Source organism: Choristoneura fumiferana, chromosome 21 (genome assembly GCF_025370935.1).
Source record: "Choristoneura fumiferana chromosome 21, NRCan_CFum_1, whole genome shotgun sequence".
Classification (NCBI taxonomy): domain Eukaryota; kingdom Metazoa; phylum Arthropoda; class Insecta; order Lepidoptera; family Tortricidae; genus Choristoneura; species Choristoneura fumiferana.
In genome coordinates this window covers 10856512-10879044 of record NC_133492.1, presented here as the reverse complement: position 1 = coordinate 10879044, position 22533 = coordinate 10856512, and the positions used below count along the sequence as shown (strand labels likewise).

At 37.6% G+C, this 22533-nt stretch overlaps 4 protein-coding genes and 1 pseudogene across 4 annotated transcripts; 2 read left to right on the top strand and 3 right to left on the bottom strand.

The window, feature by feature from the left end:
* Nucleotides 1–653, bottom strand: part of LOC141439991 (uncharacterized) — a 2811-nt pseudogene extending 2158 nt beyond the window's left edge.
* Nucleotides 654–1589: 936 nt separating this feature from the next.
* Nucleotides 1590–6557, top strand: LOC141439726 (nonsense-mediated mRNA decay factor SMG5-like). Its single transcript, XM_074104093.1, is given in 8 exon segments — nucleotides 1590–1864; nucleotides 2033–2352; nucleotides 2355–3061; nucleotides 3063–4180; nucleotides 4182–4266; nucleotides 5014–5215; nucleotides 5650–5814; nucleotides 5817–6557. Coding segments are annotated over 8 exon segments (2940 nt in total). The 5' UTR covers nucleotides 1590–1790; the 3' UTR covers nucleotides 6086–6557.
* Nucleotides 6558–8586: 2029 nt separating this feature from the next.
* Nucleotides 8587–12499, bottom strand: ear (ENL/AF9-related super elongation complex transcription factor). The gene is made up of 3 exons (XM_074104555.1): nucleotides 12270–12499; nucleotides 11961–12151; nucleotides 8587–11441 (listed from the first exon to the last, which is right to left on the bottom strand). The coding sequence occupies exons 2-3, from the start codon at nucleotides 12142–12144 to the stop codon at nucleotides 9340–9342; spliced, it is 2286 nt and encodes a 761-aa protein (XP_073960656.1). The 5' UTR covers nucleotides 12145–12151; nucleotides 12270–12499; the 3' UTR covers nucleotides 8587–9339.
* A 126-nt stretch (nucleotides 12500–12625) lies between these two features.
* On the top strand, nucleotides 12626–13207 carry mRpL34 (mitochondrial ribosomal protein L34). The gene is made up of 2 exons (XM_074104557.1): nucleotides 12626–12764; nucleotides 12858–13207. Exons 1-2 carry the CDS (start codon nucleotides 12727–12729, stop codon nucleotides 13090–13092), a joined length of 273 nt encoding a protein of 90 aa, XP_073960658.1. The 5' UTR covers nucleotides 12626–12726; the 3' UTR covers nucleotides 13093–13207.
* Slc25A46a (Solute carrier family 25 member 46a) lies at nucleotides 13190–22266 on the bottom strand. The gene is made up of 7 exons (XM_074104556.1): nucleotides 21917–22266; nucleotides 21206–21303; nucleotides 20794–20972; nucleotides 20162–20218; nucleotides 19561–19776; nucleotides 14979–15189; nucleotides 13190–14323 (listed from the first exon to the last, which is right to left on the bottom strand). The coding sequence occupies exons 1-7, from the start codon at nucleotides 22086–22088 to the stop codon at nucleotides 14039–14041; spliced, it is 1218 nt and encodes a 405-aa protein (XP_073960657.1). The 5' UTR covers nucleotides 22089–22266; the 3' UTR covers nucleotides 13190–14038.
* Between the last annotated feature and the right edge of the window lie 267 nt (nucleotides 22267–22533).

Sequence of the window (22533 nt, the reverse complement as noted above, 5' to 3'; positions counted from 1 at the left end):
TGATTTTTTGTTTTTTGTACGGTGTAGTTTTCGTTCTACAGGGCTACTATGACACTCTAAACTCGAAGTTCGTGTCGTGCGGTCCTCTCGCTCTCGTATTAAACAGTATAAGCGTCAGTCAGAAGGACCGCACGGCACGGAGTTCGTTAGTAGCCCTGCTGCTGATTTGAATTTGTGGCGTGTATTAATGCATGTACTATACAGCATGTACTGTCCAATCGAAAGCCCGTTCCACACTTAGCCCGCGGATCGGCGCAATGGCTGCGAAGGGGCGCGAACGCTAAGTGTAGAGCCGTTTTCGCATATTTCTTTCGCGGTTTTCGCGCTTTGTTCCCCAATTGTTTTGGTTCGGTTTTTGTCCCGCGTCAAGGGGCGCGAAGCGCGAACGCGACGCAACGTGCATATGACTCCACACTCGCAGTCCGCGACGAGTGTTTTGGAACTGCACCGTCGTTGTGAAATGGTGAAAATCGATTACGATGGATACTTGTCATCCACCACCTTCGTTTTCTCCACCGTTTCTTAATTTGCATTTATTTTTTAATTGTACATAGTTGTAGTACGCTAACGCGCATAATAGGACGCAGCAAACAGCTACTTCAACGTCCATTTCATTTCGTTGCGAACATAACTGTGAAAATACCGCGAACCATTGCGAGTGTAGAGTCGTTGTTAAATCGCGGCAAGTTCGCTTCCTGCGAAATCGCGCCGTGATCCGCGGACTAGTGTAGGAGCGCCCAGAACTATTTTTCTGCAGCCAGTGGTACTTGTGAAATCATAAAGGTGCGGCCTCATGTAGCCGCTGAATATAGCGACAAAGCTGAAAGTGTTAAGCTTTATCGCTGGAAAAAAACCGCTGGTATTTCGGAAAAAAATACTGCTATTTTTCATTTTCATTAACTCTAATTTATTTTATTTGTACCACTGCCACGACTGCTACTAAATAAGATTATTAATTGTTACTAAGAAATCGGCTTCTAATATTCCTGAAAGCAGCCGTGTTGATGTTGACGCTGCGTCACTGCTGATCGACGCGGCGACTTGTCGCTACTTTTTTGAGGCGCGAAAATTCAAAATAGGGTCACGTGACCCGCTGGGCTACTACAAAATACGAAAAATCGAAGTTTGTATCGTACCGTCCCGCTGACGCTTATATTATTTAATACGAGAGTGAGGGGGACGGTACGATACTTCGATTTTCGAGTTTCGTAGTAGCCCAGCTGCTGATATTATATCGCTGCAATGCAAACCATTGCCAAGATTGACCAGCAGGGCTACTACGAATCACGAAACTCGAAGTTCGTGTCGTGCGGTCTCTCTCGCTCTCGTATTAACTAGTTTAAGTGTCAGAGAGACCGCACGACACGAACTTCGAGTTTCGTAGTAGCCCTGCTGTACAAACGCAGCAAACGAGTGACGAGCGGCATTCAGCAGGGCTATTACGAAACTCAATACTCGAAGTCGTATCGTACCCCTCTCGCTCTCATATTAAATAGTATAAGTGACAGAGGGACCGCACAACACGAACTTCGAGTTTCGAGTTTCGTAGTAGCCCTGCCGCCGCTTATTCGTTCAATTTCATTTATTGTTTATCTGTATCCTTGCCACAGCCAGCCAATAACCATGCGGGGTTTAAATGTCATGCCAATACTGAAATTTACGTAAAAGAAAGTAAAGGAATATTATGACCACTGTGAAATGAGTTGGATCATTAAAATTTGTGAAATTGTTATGGAATCAAAAGTGTTTCTAAAATCAACATCTTGACAAGTTTATAAAATGACTTGAGAATGCAGGAAGAATGTAGCGATATTTTGGAGGCTAAAATTGCTGAGCGCAATGAAAAAGCCAAGAAACTATATCGGTATGAATTTAAGCCTGTTTAAATTAATTGTTCTTATATCTCATTATTTAGGTGACCAAAAACCAAAGCTCAAGAAGTGACTGCCGGATTTTAATCGTAAACAATCCTATTTTCTTGACTTAGGACTTAATTGCTATACCTAAACGCCATGTGTTATCATGTTTACAGATATGTGAGTGACGTCGCAAGGCGTGTAGACGAGGCAACCGCATCCAGTCGCACAATAAACGATCTGTTTTCTTCAAACATTGAAGTTCTCCGTCAGAAACTTAGAGAGAATTGTGAAAAATTACTCTTCCTTGATCCATCTAACTATGGTAAGAAGTCTCTGGAACTCTTATGGCGGAAGGGCTACTATGAAGCTGTATCTGCATCTAGAAAGCTTCAGGAATCCGACAATGCGGCTGATAACTGCCTTTTTACCCACATTGTGTGCGGGATAGGGCATTTCCATCACCTCATTACGAGAATCCAAACTGATATGAAAATACTACCAGGCAAATTGATTACGAGCCAATACTGGAAGACTGGGACACAGAGGATGTTCCAGGAAATCCCCAAAGTGATGAAGACATACAGTTTGGCCGATATGTGCTCTATCAATGCTTGATCTACCTTGGAGATTTGAGCCGATATCAAGTTGAAATATTGCACAATTTTGAACCATCTACTGCTGCGCGATACTATCTGCAAGCTGCCCACATTGATATGTGTTCAGGCATGCCTTTTAATCAGTTGGGCAACCTTTATCTAGACAAGAACTACAACTTGGATTCCGTTTGCTACTACATACATTGCTTAAGCTGCACCACACCTTTTGAAGGGGCTTCAGGTAACTTAGCAAAGATCCTGGAAAAACAAATGCAGTATGCTGAAACATTAAATGATACTGAAACTTACACACAGACTGAACATATTCAAAACACAGTTGCAAACTTCTTATCCCTAATTGATATATGGTATTTCAGCAAAAATGACACCAACGTACCACAGAGGTGCAATAAAATAGCTCATGAATTAAAAATTGCAATGGAATTTGTAAAATCACCATTACCGGATATGAACAAAGATTATGAAGAGTATGTTCAGGCTATAGAAGAAGAAAATACCAATCCATCTTATCTAACTGGTAACCTGGTCCATAAAATTGTACAAATTTGTCTCTTCACAGTCTCAAAAATGGTTGAAATAGATGAGCAAAAAAGCATTTGCAGGTAAAGCTTTTACACTAGCACTGTTGTCCCAGCTTCTTCAGAAACTACAAAAGCAGTTAGAAGAGTTAGGGTTCAAGAATCCTTCTCAGAAATATAGAGGCCGGACAGTGTCAGTGAATGATGTGGAACCTGAAAAAGTGGAGAGACAAGATGATGTAATGGATGAGAAATCAGTTACAGATGAAATTATAATTACAAATCCACTGAAACCAGCAGAAATTGAGATTGATGACACAAAAGAGATGATCACTGATGATGACAGCAAGAAGTTGCAAAATGGTAATAGTAAACTGAATTCAAAGAAAGTTGTGGCAAAGCGCCGACGTAGGAGGCGTATGGATTCTTCTGATAGCTCAGAATTGAGTGATGCAGACACTGAAAGCAGTGAAATGACTACAGATGAAGCAAGTTCTGATGACGATGATGTTGTATCAAATTCAACTGATAAATCTGATGATTCTAGAAGTGAAGGATCAATTTGCAATGGTTCTGATGGAGAACATATTGCTGAAGAACACACTGAAGATGTTGAAATAAAAGAAACACAACCTGTAAAAAATGACAATATTGAAGTGAATGGGAAAGACAACAATCACAAAAAGCATATGAAGGAAACAGCCCCTGGAAATAACCCACTCAAGGAAGAAGAAATTCAAAATTTTTTGCTTGGGGATAACTTTTTGCCAAGTATTAAGCTACTATTAGATTGGGTTCTTTTAGAAAAGGATTTGATTCTCTCTTGTGGTGACAGTGGCGAATCACTTTTTCAATGTGTTGTTGATCTATTAAATATTTTCACTTTTTATTTCTACCCAAAAAGTAATGATTCAAATAGTCAGTGCAAAATTCTAGATTATGCCAAACATATTGCCAAAAAGCTGAAGCTAGAATATAAGAAGATTCCTCTGCCAGAAGATCTGAATTTGAGAGGTACTAACATCTGCAAATTTGACAAAGATGCTGCAGAATGGCAAATATTAGACAAGTACAAGCCCTCAGTGTATGAAGAAAATGTTATGAGAATACTGAATTTTATTGATTTCGGAAATCAGATAGCTAAGATTATACCTCGTATTAGATTCAACAGGTCAATGAAATATTTTATTTGAAAAAGAGCCTGCTGCCAAGCTGAATACCAAAATAAACCACAAAAGAAGTAGGGAGTGGCACAACTCTAAGACACCACATGTAAGTCAATACATTATTAAATTATAATTTACTTAAATGACAGTTATAAGAATTCTGTTTGTTTTGAATTTAATAAATAAAAATACAATAAAAAGTAAGTAAGTAAGCAAGTAAGCAGGTAAGTTCATTTTAAATAATATCATGTCTTACAGAGCAATCTTTCTACAATTGGTCATCATATCAGCTGTAGGATGTCCACTGTTGGATATAGGCCTCCCCCATAGACCTCCAGTTGCTTCTGTAGGAAGCGGCCTGCATCCACCTTGAACCCGCGGCTTTAACCAGGTCATCCGTCCGTTTTGTTGGTGGGTGTCCTACGTTTTTGAGTAAAACGCCTGTGACATACGCGAAAACGGATGGACAGGACAAAATTTGAAGGATTCCGATTTTGTCATTTTTGACCCCCGACTCAAAAAGAGGGGTGTTATAAGTTTGACCGCTATGCGTGTCTGTGTGTGTGTCTGTCTGTCTGTAGCACCGTAGCTCTTAAACGGGTGGACCGATTTGAATGCGTTTTTTTAAATTGAAAGCAGGTTTTCTAGCGATGGTTCTTAGACATGTTTCATCAAAATCGGTTCAGCCGTTTTTGAGATATTGAACTTTGAAGTGACAAATTCGGGGTTTACCAACTTTTTGTTGATTAGGTTAGGTTATGACTACCAAAACCTAAAAATACTTTTAGCTAAAGTGTTAAATTTTAATTAAATGGATAATAACCATACACTGATTTAACTCATAATTTGGCAGGTGGAAACCTCCGAGGGTGGGTTACTTCGTCGCCTGGGTCGGCTGTGGCTGACGTCCCAAGTCCGCGAGCTGGAGCGCAGCGGGCGCGCCGCCGCCGGCCCGGCCTTACTGGCCCTCGACGCCGCAGCCCTGCACTCGCATCTGCGCCGCGTCAAACAACTACTGCGGGCCAGGAGCTTCGTTCTGCTCGTGCCTGCTGTCGGTATGTATATGCAAGTATAGAGGCCTGAGTATTTCTCAAAGATGTAGTTACGTAACTTAACGCAATATTGTAACAAAATAGCAGTGTAGGTGAAGGAAGTAAAGTCAATTTAAGTACACATTACTCATCATTGATTTATTATTCAACAAATTAAAAATAAAGAAATGAAATTAAGTGGTCAGACGAAAGTTAATTCATTATTGGATCTGAATGACTGTGACCTTTGACAAAAAGGCTCTTTTACTTGCAAATCACATGCAAAACAGTGCAATATATTTTCGCGTACCTAGTCCCATATTGCTGATAAGAACTGAACGTTTTTAGAACGCTCTTAATTAGCCTAAGATGCGGTTGTTATGTTAAATAAACACCTGTCCGTCGGACGCCATAACGTTTACTCCTAAATGTCTTCAAGCAATAACATTTTATTTCAGTGCTACAAGAACTAGATGATCTGAAACGCGAGAAGAGCGGCGCCCGAGACGCGATCCGCTGGCTGGAAGTACAGCTCCGCAGCGGTTCCCGGTTCCTGCGCGCACAACGCCCCGGCCAATCGCGCCCGTTACCCCTCCTCAAATACCCCAAAAAAGCGCCACCCACGTAAACAACTTCATACAAATCCTAGAATTTTGTCACCATCTTACTGCCGATGAAAAGCAAGCTCACATTGGCCAAGGCGAACCGGAAAGGCAGGGAAAATCCACGCCACTCCTCATCTTACTCGTGGGAAATGAACCTGGCGATGGGGAACAATATAAGGAATTCAGCCTGACGGGAGCGGCGCAATCGGCAGGAATCTCCGTTGAGTACATCGGAGATTTCTACGCCAAATGTCGTCAGGTCATCCACAAGAGCGGCAAGAAAAGATGAACGCGTTTTTGTCGTATTCCGGACACCGCTGCATGAAAGGAGACGACGGAGATATCTCCGTTGCACTCTCGCGAAACGAAGCATCTTGTCGTGAAAGAATCGCGTTCTAATGAGCGTGTAAACTGAAGCTATTCAGTAACAGTTTTAAAAAGATATCGATGTTTGTAACTTTTAGTTTGAACGGTTTCAATTACATAAAAATCTGAATATTAGCTCATTTACATTGCGCACATTTTAATCGTCTTAGAATTACTGTGATGAAATATCGGATTCATTATTCATACAAAACTACTCATTTCATACCACGTCATGCATTCTTGGGGGATTTTCATTAATCATACTCATATAATTCCTTACATCACATCAATAGTCCTATAATTTTCATTACAATTTTATTTGGTCTTTTATGTATTGGTTTCATAAGATAAAAATATTATTACTTAATTCATTCATTTTAATAAACGATTCGTTAACAAAATGTAAGTTGTATTTTTAAACCTGATACTTTCATGAGCCATTTTTTTTTAGTAGGTACAAACCACGAGAAAGTTCAGCCAATAACATTAGGGATTGTTAATTATTACCCACGTCCCACGTCCTTAATTTTTGAGAATGGGAGTGATGCAGATTTAAATTGAAACTTGGTAGCTGTGATTCATGGAGGGTTCTTCAAAATTGTGTTAACAAAATTATCTTACTCGTAACTATGAAAGTGTATTTCAATAGGTATTGTAACTAATTGTCTTGTTGAGTGAATTTAATGCAATCAGGTCACCTTTTCAAACAATCAAACCTATAAAAACCAGCCCCCTATACAACTATATTGACAAGTGTTATTGTCGCTCTTTTACCCGACTGCCCGAAGGAGGGTTACGTTTTTCGAGCGTATGTACTGTTTATTTATTTACATGTAAAAACTTACACAGCATTACAGTTTGACACCAAAGCACTGAGTAAGACAAAAAAAGCAATTAAGTAATATAATAAATAATAATAATAACAATTTATAACAAATATATATGTATGTGGGTATGTATGTCAATTTCTTTGGTCCTCGCCTAAACGGATGGATATGTGTGGATATGTTATGGATATACAATTGCATATGTGAGAGTACATCGCCCCCCCCCGCGAATTTTGCCAGAAAAAATGATAAACAACCGGTGAGCGATACCCTCTCAATTCTAGATCAATACTCAAAGCGGATATCCGATAGTTTCGATTACGGACACGGAGCTCCATAACATCCCTGTAAGATATCATTGGATTCGTCATAACTGTCGGAGTGACGTAGGGTATATATTTCAATATGGCGTCTGCGAAAAAAAACCGGCCAAGAGCGTGTCGGACACGCCCGCAATAGGGTTCCGTAGCCATTACGAAAAAATTAAGTAATATTTTTCTAAGGATTTCGTATTTTATACGGAATTTATATATGTACTCTGTGACAGAATCTTCCAAGTTTAGGTATATTTTATACCTTAGGCTGCTATTTACTCTTAAACTACTAATAATTCTCAAGCAAACTTAACCGTTATAGTTTTCCTTGAAAGTTTGATATACCAATACCACTGGGGCCTGCAATACAGTGAAAACTAACGCAGTCTCCAGGGCTTCAAATGTATTTTGTTTGTTTACGGTTTTTTATTGAACAATAAAGATTATTATTATTATTACTTACTACAGTCCTGAATTTTTTCAAATTTATTCACCCACCGGATTTTAGAGGAAGGGGACGCTCGATTTTAATGAAAATTAGCACTTTAAAGTTGAATATTTCGCAAACAGATCACAAAATCGAAAAATCGTCTTAGCAAACCCCTAATGGTTTTAAAAGACCTATCTAATGATACCCCACACTATACGGTTGGACGAGAAAAAAAAAAAAACCCCCACTTTACGTCTATGGGAGGTACCATCAGCCAAATATGTGGCTTACCACCCTAAAGTTGATAATCGTTTGTTTGTCATAAAACAATAATGCCAATAGACGTGTCTGTCAACTTGAAAGTTCGACTTTAGCGACATGTTAATTTGATAGGAATTTGTTTAAAAATTGGTAGACCACTGATTTGGTTGATAGTACACTAAAAAAAATTTAAATTTTGTATTGTACCATTTTGTCGGCGTAGTTTACATATATATCCGTGCAATCTAGCATTGATAGCCCCTGAGCAAAGCCGCGGACGGACAGACATGGCGAAACTATAAGGGTTCCGTTTTTGCCATTTTGGCTCCGGAACCCTAAAAATGACGAAGGAATAAAAAAAATGCACTAAAATATATATATTAGATTTAGTGCGGAGGTAGTATAAGACCATGGAAAGAACATATGATAATTTTTATCTCGGAAAATTGCATGATTCCCGCGGGATCGTAATAAACTAATTCTTAGCAGACGAAGTCGCGCGCAAAGACTTTCAACATATTATATATTTAGAAACACGTTATCGTTTGTTTTTACTCAAGGATAATTCATAGATAATAAATAAAACAAAGCATTTAGTATACACTCTTTAATATATCCCTAGATTACTAGATAAATTAAAAAATAAGTTATGTAACAAACTTAATATACAACAGCTTAACGGCTCGTTTAAATAAATGAGAGCCAATGAGCAAATATTATCAGGCAATTTGGTAAACTAATTCTGATAAGAGATTACTTTTTACATCCAATGGTTTGATCTGGCTATATTATGCTAATATAATGCAGGAAGGATGGTATCCTTCAGTAAAAATAAAAATACTTTAAAAAGAAACTAAAAATAATAGTATGCACAAACTTAAATCATGTGGAGATAGTTTATTTTAAAAATGCAATCACATTATTAATTTAAGATACCACATAGTTGATGATTCCAGTTTTTGTACGAAATTTTCGTCAAAACAAATCAATCTAACTGGTTTATATTACAAATATTAACATACTTAGTTAAAAACTCTGAGTTCATCAACTTACATAATAATGAATAAATACAATAATGCATATAAAGTACATTACTGTTTTTAAACAATCTTTTAACAGTCTTATATCTTTATAAAGGTACCTATACAGTATTGCACTCAAAACTCAAGTGACTCGAGTGTGAAAATTTAATTTAAATGTTTATGAGGTTCTTCTTAATCATAATTTACATTTCATTAACGCTGCTCACTTGCTCTCTAGCAGCTAACTTTAACGACTGTACAACGCACCAAACTATCTACTAGAGCCCTTACTATTTACAATATTGAAATATCAAGTATAAGAGCTAGCATCCGACAAGTTGAATAAGCTGCTGCACCGTAGAACGATCTAAGAGGCACAAATCAAAATCAAAGGTTTGGGTTGTCACTTCATACCTCCCAGTCTCGGCTATTAAGTTCACAACCCTTTCGAGATCTTCATTATTTTTAATCAACATTATTCTCTGTTGCAAGCCTCGCAACTGTTCCATGTAATCTGGGGACAAATCTCCAGGTTCTGCATCTTCACCGAGGCTGCTTGAGACTCCATTGTCCTGGACTTTAGTCTCTACTGACATGGACCCACTACTTTCACCACAATCTGGATCATGTTTCGAAGGCCCCACATCACTTTTAGCAATTTTTCTAGCCTCTGGGTCTTCCTCTTCATTGGCTTTCCGCTTGCGCCGTTTTTCTTCTCTTTTGTCTTTTTTGTCTTTATGTTTTTTGGATTTTTCCTTTAGCTGAGGTGGAGGGGCTTCCACTACTGGTTCTGGTTCTGGCTCGGGTTCTGGCTCGGGTTCTGGCTCAGGTTCTGGCTCAGGTTCTGGCTCTACTTCAGGCTCTGGCTCTGGCTCAGGCTCTGGTGAAGGAGGCCTCTTGTGTGGCACAGGCGATGGGTTATCCATCTTTGATTTGCCATCATCTTCATCACCCATCATGGAACTTTCAGAATCAGAATGGCTGCTATTGATGTCCTCAGCAGCATGTGACATCTTAGCCATACCACTTTTGGAGCTGCACTGAGAGGCTGTATCAAGAGATATAGGTGAAGCAGGTTCTGGCAATGGTCGTTCTTTGAAAATAGGTGTTTCTCTACGTTCAACAACCTCTGGCTTCTCAGGAGGTTGTTCTCTATTTTTATCATGTTTGTGTTTCTTTTCCTTATTGGAATCTTTGTGTTTTTCTTTAGATTCATCTCTTTTTTTGTCTTTCTTCTTATGTTTGTGTTTTCTTTCAGAATCCCCTTTCTCTTTTGACTTGTGATTTTCAGTTCTTTCCTCGTTTTCTGGAGGAGGACTTTTTCTAAGATTTTCAATTGAAAACTTATTAATAGGTTTTTCAGGTTTGGGTGGCTTCTCTTTCACAGTTTCTTTGATGACCTCTTTTTCTTTTGGAACTTCCCTAGGCTTAGGGATTTCCTTGACAATTTCTTTTGGAGTAGGAGTCTCTTTGGGCTTATGACTTTCTTTTTTATAATCCTTCTTTTCTTTCCTTTCTTTGTCTCTGTCATGGCTTTTCTTTTCTTTCTTCTTCTTTTCCTTTACATCCTTATCTATTTTGACCTCTTCTGGTTTTACTGGTTTTTCTTCAACCTTGTGTTTCTTATGTTCAATTGCATCTGAGTTGTGTTTAGGTTGTTTGTACTCTTCCTTGACACTGGAGGCACTGCTGGAGCGTGGGGCTGGGCTGGCTACCTTTCTGATGGGACTAATGGTTGGTTTTTTCTTAGGGGGCTCTGGAGAAGGTGGCCTTTCACTTGGCCTTTTATTGCTTTTTTCTTTAGATCTTTCTTGATCTTTGCTGTGACTTTTTTTTTCTGGACGAATTTTATCTTTTTCTTCCTTTACTTTAAGTTTTTCTGGCTTAATATCTTTACTTTCATACTTAGACTTCTTGTCAGAACTAGACCTATCTTTTTCTTTTTTTTCTGGCTTAGCAATTGTATTGTTTTTTTCGAGCTTTTTAGGATCTGGTGAAACTTTGGGTGGTTTTTGAATGGGTGGACCAAACAAATTTTCGAAACTGCTGGTTCTGTGAGGCATTTCATCTTTGTGCTCTTTAGATTTGTGTTTTTTAACATTTTCAGAGGTCAGCTTTGGCTTACCAATAAGCTGTTGTTTGTCATCTATAAATGAGTCTCTGCTTCTGTTTTCCTGATCTGGATTTGTATAAAATGCATTGTTGGTTACAGGTATTCCTCCGCCTTTCAGCAACTTCTTTCTGAATTCATCATTTGGATTTGGAAAAATGTACCTGTCCTTGAGGAAGCCACTCTGTTGTAATGTAAAGTCATAAGTGAATTTTATTTTTTTCGGTTCATCTTTATTCTTTAAATATATTTCAATAGGAAAGATAAAACCAGCATAACCAGATTCCTTGATGGAGAATGGTGGCTCCTTCACAACTGAAATAATACAAATGTGTTCATTAAGTTTCAGTTTTATATGGCATTGCAATTGGATGGACTTTAATTATGCCTTATCAATCATATGAGGAAATCTTATAACCACTATAATTGCTGATAAATAAATGATTGATTTACCTCAGTAGTGACATAACAATCAATAAATACACGGAGCAATTATTACCATAGCAGTTTTAGGGTTAACTGAGGCAGAACAATTGTTTCTTACTACTTTTTGAATTACTAATGTTATGAAGTAACCAGAATAAGTTGGAGCTGATCTAACTGATAAACTCTGCTACTCTTTTAACATGATCTCTAGGCCTGTCTTTGATCCTTGGATTTGTGGTTCATGGCTACAAGCTGATCACAAATTTTGATTTAAATATATTTTTTGTTTGTAATATCCTTTTTATAACTTGTTACTTCAAGTCTGTTCTATACCAAACTACTACATTAAAAATAGCTAGTCATTTCGTTATCACTTGCCCTTCATAAATTAAGTGAAAAAAAAAATACCTCTTTTAGGCTTCGGGAATGTCTCGTGCAAGTAGAATACGACTTTTTCCACAAAGTGGCTGATATCAGCGCCTTCTTGTCCCCGAACGAAGACTTCCCAGTCATGAGTGAATCCTTCTGGGGTTTTCTTCGTGCGAAGTGACGCTTCGTGTCCGATCTCGAAGTTCACTTTTATCGAAGACATAATAAACCTGTAACATGTATTATAATTACAGTGCTGCCGTTTTAATTAGAAAACAAATCAATTACCTACGATCAGAGGCTCGCGTTATGTTTACAAGTATAGGATGGGATATGAAAAATACTTACGTCTACTCATTTGGTAATTTCGGTACGGTAAATAATATTCGTAATTACTATGATACAAAAAATCAAACAGTCACTGACTCGAAATTTCAATCACAATTCACCGAATATAATCTTTTAGCGCCCTTGTTATTTTGGTCCGCCATATTCATTTTCATATCGACAGTCGACATTAGAGTATAGATAGATAGGGAAGCAGACATACGTACGATGAAGAATTACGGTTATTGTAAAACACCACGGGAGCGTTTTAACTTACAACTTAAACTCATCCACAGGAACTCATACTGACTGACAATTGGATAGGAAAATACGTCTGGCTGTCAAATTGACAGTAGCATGCGCTGTTGTCTATGACATTGACATGATATTTGGTCGCCCCGACGAAGCCGAGGCGTCGATCGAACCACGGTGCGGTTTGGAAAATAATTCATACAATTAACGAAGAAACGCTTTCATTATGTCGGGATTAATGGCAGCAGTTTTACAACCACTGAGGTGCCTTTCCTTCTTTTTCTGATCATATCTCATTATATCAATGCATTGCCAGAGGAATGATAATTTTTCTACTTATAATTTCATATTTTGCAGGTTTCTGAGACAAGGCTTAAATACCGTCAATCAAATAACTACAGCAAACAGTTTAGCGAAACCACAATGTCTATCATTGCAATCTGTCAGAACGAATGTGCGCTGTTATTTCCCTCGTCCAAATGAAGTGAAAAGAGTCCGCCGTCACGGCTGGAAAGCAAGGTTGTCAACACCTAATGGTCAAAAAATTATAATGCGGAGGATGTTAAAAGGCAGATTTGTTTTAACCCATTAGATCAATGGTTAATGTCGACATTTTTAAAACTAACAAAACTTCTGTTGTTAAATTAGTTACTACTTTACTAGATTAAAAGAAATGAAAATAAAGAAAGTAAAATTGCAACAAATTATTTATTGAAATCCTTTTTTTGAAGTTTGCTTTTATGATTTAAACATTTTCATAGCATTGTACTAATAAGCATTTTACTTAACAATCTACTGTAGAAAAACATAACAAAAACAAGTTTATAAAATGATCCAACAAGTCATGGCAATAAAATAATTATGTTCTTTATATTGGCTTGGCTTTGGGTTGTCATTAAACAGTTCTTAACTATACAGGGATAAAATTGCTCTTGTGAAGTTATATTGTGCAAATAATGCATTTTGTTATTTGTACACAAAAGCTATTTTTCATAGTTTTACAAGTATGGTTCAATGGGTGGATCAACAATTTCTGGTTGTTATTCTGTCCCATCAGTGAGGAGACAAAAGTATTACAGTTTATGTTTGACAAATAAACTATTCCTATTCTTATTTAATTGAAGAAATGTTGTATCACATTATACTAACATGCATATTAGATGACCAATTATAGAAGGGGCTTAAAACTACAAGCCACAAAAACTTGTACCACAAAATTGCATATTTGGCAAATTTTAATCCTATGAGTATAAACTTACGGTTTAAAGAATGGTTCGGGAGAATGTAACTACAACTTTCAACAAGTGACAAGAAAAAGTTGACCGACCCAAATTATATACGAGCATAATTCAATACCAGTATACATCCCATTATTAGCTGTTAATTTGCCACTAAAATCTTGATTAAACCCTGGACCATCTGTCACAGTCTTGACCTATTTCACAAAATCTGATGCATAAATTGAAGTAACTAGCATCAAACTTTGTATAGCACATTATTACTCTTACAATAAATCCCAAATAATTTTGTCTAAAACTCTAATTGAACAAATACTTTTGTTGTGAAGGTACAGAATCTTCACTTGTTGGTGATTTTGCTGGCTTCAATAGATTTGATACTTCGGAGACAACTAAAGTTGTCAATTTGATGATTGCTAAGTGAGCTGCTAGCTGCAGTACTAATGCTCCAAAACCCTTGTATAGGCCTGACATCCCCTCCTTGGCTATGGTTGTAGTGTAGCAATCTATGAAGCCTTCGTAACCTGTTAGAATTGGTGTAACCGACGTGCCAGTATCTAGATTGTCAATTATTGTTCTTGTGCCCTGAAACAAGTTCAGAATAAATTGAAAAATAAAATTCTAAATTGCAATTGCAGCCTAAAAAACTATTTTTAATACAAGTTGTTTAGTTTGAATAACACTTGTCAAAATTAGGAGCAGGTAGTTATTAATGTCATCATCATTATATTAGCTGTAGGACGTCCACTATTGGAGATATGCCTCCTCCATCTAATACCTTAAACAAGCAATTCTTGTATTTGTTTATAATCAGAATCTCGGAATCAGAATATTAAAATAGATCTTAACAGTTAATTCATGTCCCGCGGGAACCTTACAATTTCTCGGGAGAAAATCCTATATCGTGTATGTAGTCGCGGGCAAAAGAAACGCGTAGTATGTACCTACTTTAGCGTTTTCTAAAATTCCAACCCTGAATCAGCGAAGCAGGGTTTCAAAGTTGGTAAGTATCATAATTAATTACGTATGTAGGTCGATTTTTGTATTACCATGTGTCTAAAAAAAAAACTGTATTTGTATTTCCATATAATCCTCCGAAAAATTAATCAAAACACGAAAAAAGGATCGCAGATAGTAAATGTATGTTACTCCAAATTTAACGCGAGCGAAGCCGCGGGCAAAAGCTAGTTTTATATAACAATCTTAACCTACATGGTAAAAAGCATTTTGAGTAAAATACCTGGATGTGAAGTCTGTGTATGATTGTCTCTACGGGATAGAACAATATCTCCATTGTGATGAATGAGAAAATGTTGGCTTTCAAGTTGATATCCTCGATGAGTGGATTCTGACTTTGCTTTGGGTAATGCACATTATATGAGTCACTCAGCTCGTGCCGGTGACGCTGCTGGAAGCGGAGGATCTTGACGGTCAGGCTTCTTAATGCAATGCTGAAAATATAACACAGTAGGTAAGTAGTAAGTTCATTGTACAGTCGAGGAAATTAAATCATGTGAGGAGGGTCTTTTTTAAAAGTGCGTATTTCCATTTTTCTCTTTTTTTAACTAAAAATGTAGTTCTGATTAAAACAGAAAAATACAAATATTCTTTGAGTTTAAAGTTCTAAAATATCCCTAGTTGTCTGTACGCGCTGCTGCATATTTACTCTATGACAGAGGGGCGCGCGGGTAGGGACCCAGCGCGAGAGCAGTTAAATATAATAACGACTTTGTAATACTTCAATACATACAAGTTTACCCCTATATCGTGGTTTTATTGTCCGGCTTGGACATTGTCTTTTAAAAAAGTTTCAAATATCAAGGTTCGGATCAAAAGGGCCTAACTATTCCTTATAAGTACACTTATTATCTTCAATGAACTATAACTTTTTGGAGTCTTCGAAATTTGAAGCAGACTACTAAAAAATAAACAGGTATAGGAAAAAAAAGCAGGAAAAGAAATGTGTTGTTCATTGGAAGAATATGCAGATAATATACTTATATATTTTTATTATGATTACGACACCAAAATCGCTTTTAGATTTAACAATGATCGCTATATCGAAACCATTAGCCATCAAAGCAATATAATATTCTTATAATTGGGTGAAGAGTAATAGAAAGAGACAATAAGTTATTCGAAATCGGCTTAAAAAAATTAAAACCTAACGAAACAGTTTTGCCACAACAAAACTGCTTAATTCCAAAAGCTCGCATTAACCTGTAATCTCCCAGAGGCACAAATATGTGCCCAAATTCCTTTGATCCTGTTATCCTGGGAGATGACAGATTAAAACGGCTTAATTCTGAAAATATATGGCACATTAACATAATAATTTAGTTTCAGAAAATAAAATAATAATATCGAAATGGAAATCGTGGATGTATGTTTTTCTTAATTTCCCAAAAAAAGATCAAAGTGGAAATAAGCCCTTTTGAAAAGACACTCCTCATGTACAGTCTCCATCAGATATTTCGGAGCGGCCAAGATGGTCAAAAATATCGGCACATGTATGCACTCTATTATTAAGGTATTAAAGTTCATGTATCAATATTTTTGATCACCTTGGCCGCTCTAAAATATCTGATGGAGACTGTACCCTGGTACGTTTTCGTAATCAATTTTGTCATGATTTAAGGTAGGCGTCCACTTATCCGCATCGTACGCTTCGGACGTATCGATTTGTTGCTTTGTATAGAAATGTGCGATGCTTACGATGCTGATAGGTGGACGCACTTATATGAGTTTCTATACAAAGAATACTACGATCCGTTACGTGCGATGCGTACGATACCGACAAGTGAACGTTTACCTTAAACAGATGTATGGAATGTCAATTGACATTAGTAGCACAAAGGTACATTGATTGTATTGCAAAGGCTACACATAATACTATAAGTAACTATATTGTTTAAAGGTAGGTAGTTAACTATTATTTTTTTATGTGTCCTTGCACGAAACTATTATAATTTACAACTATACCTAATACAAAAAATACGTAAGTACAAGTACGCGAACGTAAAAGGTGATCATCTCACGAAGCGAGCGCAAGACGAGCGAGCTAAAATCGAAACGAACGGCACCGACGGCAGCGCAGCCTTGCTTGACTAAAGAATACTTAAGCCTCCTTAAATTTTCAGTGTGCGTGCGGCAGTGCGGCGGGTGCGTACGTACCGGCGCCAACCGGCGCGCACACATTTAAGCCGCGCGATGTACATTTGTTCGTAGTAAGCTTACTTGTCCTCTTTTACTATGGTTACACATTATATTAAACACTAGCTTTTACCCGCGGCTTCGCACGCGTAAACTATTCGGTCTGGTAGTTGCAATTGAAATTTTCGGGATTTTACAAAATTCCCCTGGAAATTTCCAAAATTTATATCGTGGTCTTCATTGAGGTTGTGTTGTGAATAACTGTACAAAATTCAAGACTCTAAACCCAGTGCTAAAATTTCAAATTTTTTCCCTATCCAAATTCAAATTCATATCATTTTCAGTAAATACCTACCTAATTGTTGGCAATAAACGCATTTTCTTTCTTTCTTTCTTTCTTTTAAATAGGCCGCAATGGGCATTTTACACGTCATTTTTTAAATACCAGCACTTTCGGAAAGACCATCATTGCCAAGAAGAATGCGCCGCAAGAAGCTTGGCAGAAAGTCATTTTTTCAAAATAAAATAAGTACAAATAAAATACTTAAAAACAGTAAGTATACAAATAAAGAAAAATTACAAAATAATAATAACAATAATACACGGATGTATGGGGTCCCTTAGTTACAAAACTGTCCCGTGAAATATCGGGATAAAAAGTAGCGTATGTGTTATTCCAGACGTCCAGCTACCTACATACCAAATGTCATGCCTCTAAGCCAGCGGTTGTTATTTCGAGATTTTATCCCTATCCCGTGGGAATATCGGAATAAAAAGTAGCCTATGTGTTATTCCAGAGGTCCAGCTACCTACATACCAAATTTCATGGCTCTAAGCCCAGTGGTTGTTATTTCGAGATTTTATCCCTATCCCGTGGGAATATCGGAATAAAAAGTAGCCTATGTGTTATTCCAGAGGTCCAGCTACCTACATACCAAATTTCATGGCTCTAAGCCCAGTGGTTGTTATTTCGAGATTTATCCCGTGGAATATCGGGTCAAAAAGTCACTTAAGTGTTATTCCAGATGCCCAGTTACCTACACACCAATTTCATGACTCTAAGCCCAGCGGTTATTATTTCGAGATTTTATCCTATCCCGTAAGAATATCGGAATAAATAGTAGCCTATGTGTTATTTCAGAGGCTCAGCTACCTACACACTAAATTTCATGGCTCTAAGCCCAGCGGTTGTTATTTCAAGATTTTATCCCTAGGTATCCGTGGGAATATCGAGTCAAAAAGTTGCCTATGTGTATTTCAGACATCCAACTACCTACATACCAAATTTCATGACTCTAAACCCAGCGGTTGTTATTTCGAGATTTTATCCCTATCCCGTGGGAATATCGGAATAAAAAGTAGCCTATGTGTATTCCAGAGGTCCAGCTACCTACATACTAAATTTCATGGCTCAAAGCCCAGCGGTTGTTATTTCAAGATTTTATCCCTAGGTATCCCGTGGAATATCGGGTCAAAAAGTCACCTATGTTTATTCCAGACGTCCAACTACCTACATACCAATTTCATGACTCTAAGCCTAGCGTGTTATTTCAAGATTTTATCCCTATCCGTGGAATATCGGGATAAAAGTATCCTATGTTTTAATCCAGGTTATGAACTAACTTTCCGCCAAATTTCATCCAATCCGTCCAGCATTTAAGCGTGAAAAAGTACAAACATACTCACTCACTCACTCACTCACAAACTTTCACATTATATTAGTAGGATAAATGATTATACCACTAAGTATAATTATGCAACTAAAAAAAGGTGCATTGGGCCAATAGCGTGCAGTGGGTCAATTCCAGGGTAGGCAACTGGTGCTGCACGTTGCCTTGCTGCTGATGGCGGAGCTTACCAGTCAACTGCCAGTTAGCAGCTGCCTGCCTACCCTAGTTTTTACCAGACTGCCCGAAGGAGGGTCATATTTTTTCTTTTTTTTAGGGTTCCGTACCTCAAAAGGAAAAAACGGAACCCTTATAGGATCAGTTTTTGTCCGTCTGACTGTCAAGACCCTTTTTCTCGGGAACGCGTAGAGGTATCAAGCTGAAATTTATATCTAATACTGAGGTCTACTGTCCCTTGGAGCTATGAAGCCAACGCAATCAAAAGATGCAGCCGTTTATGCTGCAAATTTCCGCAAATTTTCGAAACTCGCAAGGGAATCAAAACCTACAGGGTACTTCTCGTGAACTCAGAATCTTGAAATTTGGTATGAAGTTAGCTATTATAACACAACTAACTAGAAAAGTCTGAAAATATATAATCTGACCCCACACTGCTACGTTTGGCTTAAGAGTAGGGCTCTGCATACACTGGATGTATTAAATCACTCGGAAAAAGCGACAAATATCTTCAAGACACGATTCCCGTTTACTTACATACTTATAAATGTGTACGGAACCGCGGTGCGCGAGTCCGACTCGCACTTGCCCGGTTTTTTATTTTTAGGCTTTGAAGGGTTGAACACTCCAGGTGATCATCTCCCTTACACAATGGACAGATCAAAGGAGTGGTAACTGGCACTTATGTAAGTGGCCTGACCATTGTGCATGGAGCTCAAACCCCCAAGTTTCCCCAACCTTCTTCTCAAGTCTCAGTTCCGAACACATTCCAACAACAAATGAGACCCACTGCATACCATGCCATTGCATAGACCAGCTACTTACTGCGCCAAGTATTTGGACACCCCAAAAGCAGCAGTGGGCATGACAATGGCCCAGATTGGCAGCATACGGCCTCTACTAGGTTTCCCCCACTCCAGTATACGCAAGAATCCTTCCCGAAACACGTCGAATAAGGCAGGCTTGTCACTGGCTATGTCACTCTGTACAGTTTCCACAAGGCTTGCTGAATAAAATGGTGTGATGATGGCTAAGCTTATACTGAAAAAAAAAAAATACTGATGTTAGTCAATTCACATAATAAATCTCTTCAAATAATAAGATGAAAGGTGAAAAGGCCATTTTGAATCCGACTGTGCAGAGGATAATTGCTGAGGATGCTCCTTTACTGCAGATGGGTTTGGGTTCGAAGCACTACAGCAACCAGTGGCCTTGTTTAACACACTAGAAATCACAATCGTTTTCACCACCTCTTTCTCTCACAAGGTATGCACAGAGGATAGAAAGTGATGGTGAATGCAAGCATGAACAATTGAACATCACAGTGTTAGACAATACGGCCACAGGGGTAGTGAGCATATTTAGATCTCTGGTTAGTGCATACTTGTAAGCTGTTGGATTGTGATTTAACAACACATAATTTTACCATTTTAGAGTTACATGTTGAAGAAACTGTAACACTGAGTGGCACTTTCCCATTTCCCTGAAAAAAAAAAGTAGAAATCAAATAAATTAGTATTTGTCACTATTTAAAATATTAATGCTAAATTTCGTGTCTGTATTATCAGCCATTGAGGAATTCCTTCACAAGGAGTTGATCCTATCAGGACTACCAAAATTCCAATGCCAGATTATTGTATTGTCCCTGGACTTACATAAATATACCAAAATTTACGTCAATCAGATCACTGGAAGTGAGTCAAATTTTGCTTCTAAGATATGATTAAAGACAACAGGAGAAAGGAGAATAAATGCTTTTGACAGCTCGTATCTCAAAATGTTTCCAAGTGAACTTTACTCTGTATACTTCAAGGTTCAATTTAAGTTTGCATATTGATTTGTGATACAAGTTTTTTTCCCAGTATGTACATAGTGATGACGATTACCAAACAGTCTCCTCATGTGTGTAATGGCTCTACATCAACATGACAAAATACATTTTGCTAGAACAGCAAGGGTGAAAGCCATAAAAAAAAAGTTACTATTTGTTTGATATATAATCTACACTACAATATCAATGAATTAAACCAAAAATCAACAGTAAGGTCTAAAACTAACTTTGGCCACCCTGTAGCTTTAGCCACAACATCTTCAACTGCCAAGTTGAGACCCTTGACAATACATGTGGAGCCAATGCCCTTCCACAGAGTTGTGATATCCTGCCGCCGATGCAGTCTCACCACCACTGGCATCAATGTGTACGGGACTATGTGGCTGTTATGAAGATTGTTGTTCACCTGTTGAGGTGCAAAAAAAGTTATAAATCTGAAATGTGAAAGTAATTGTCTGTTACCTCCCAACAAAGCTCATTCCAACTTTTCCAAACCCCTCCTTCTTGTGGTATTTTCTTGAAATGACAGTAGATCAAATTAAAGAAGAAATTACCAAGCCAAAATATTGTCTATGGAACTTTATCATTTAAACAATGTTCAAGCATACTAAGTAACCATAAAGAAAACATTAAGCATACCTGGCATTGCCTGCGCAGGACAATAAATGGATGGCTAAGTAAATTCTCTGTTATCAGGCTTGCAACACTTATAGCTGTTGTAACATATGCATTATTGTCTGAAAATAAATAGAAATAAATTTAATAAAATACAGTTTATAAATAATTATTTCACCCGAAAAACTACATGAGTGTATTAGGATGATGAAATAAATTCAATAATTTCAAATCGAATAGCAGGCCATACTTTGCCCATCACTAGTGTAGACTAATAAATACAGCCAAAGTTGATTAATACATATTAAGAAAGCTTCAGTGTTTATCATAAGCCTAAATTGAAAAGATTCTTTGACCTTGCCTTTGACCTCGAAGACTCAAATGTATGAGGCCATGGAATTATAAATTATTCTTCCCAGCTTTTAGCCAGCCTGGTACTACAACTATAACACAATATTCAAGGCATTTAAGTAACATTGAGTTGTAAGCCTTTGACTATAAAATTTAGTCAAGTTTGTTTCAAACTTTAGGCAGTAAAATGCTTGTTCAATTGTGATTATTAATAATTATTTCTCAATGAGAATGATCGACCTTAAGAGCTTTATTAGCCTGAGATTAAATGGTTCTATCTTTACTGAGACATTCTAAATGCAAACCCCTGCATCATAGTGGGAGGTGGATGTTTGGAACAAAGCAGTGGACTTGTTGGGAATTCTTATGTCTACAATAATGTACCTTCCTCAGAATTATCGTCCATAACAAGTGGAGGTCCCTGATATTCTTCAGTTGCAGGAGTGTGATACCCGTAGATTTGCTGATACCGAGAGTCATAGATGTCATTGGTTTCCCTATTAGGATCCAATCCATAGGGCCTGTTGTAGCTAGCGTAATCTCCAAAACCAGCCATCTTAGCGCATTATTCAGATAAATATATCCTAAAAACAATTAACTAGATTTTATAATACTATAAGTATAAAAGTCGAATGAGAAAATGCTTATTTTTGTGACAACTTAACTCAGTCAGTTATCTTTAGTTTACTGTCAAAACTCAAAATAAGTAGCCAATTAAATTATTTCAGCTGATTAGTAATAGCCAATGCTGTCAATAGAATAGTGATAGAATATACGAAATAAGCAGCGAGAACATACTTATTACTTGTCAAAATAATTTAGGTAAACTAATAGCTGCGTTCTAATTTAATTATAAGGCGCGGCCACGTGCAAGTCGCTCGGCTCGACGCTCGTTTCCAGCGTCTAATCTGGTCACGTGACTGCAGCAGGGCTACTACGAAATTCGAAGTTCGTGTCGCTTGGTCCCTCTGACACATATTTAACACGAGAGAGATGGATGG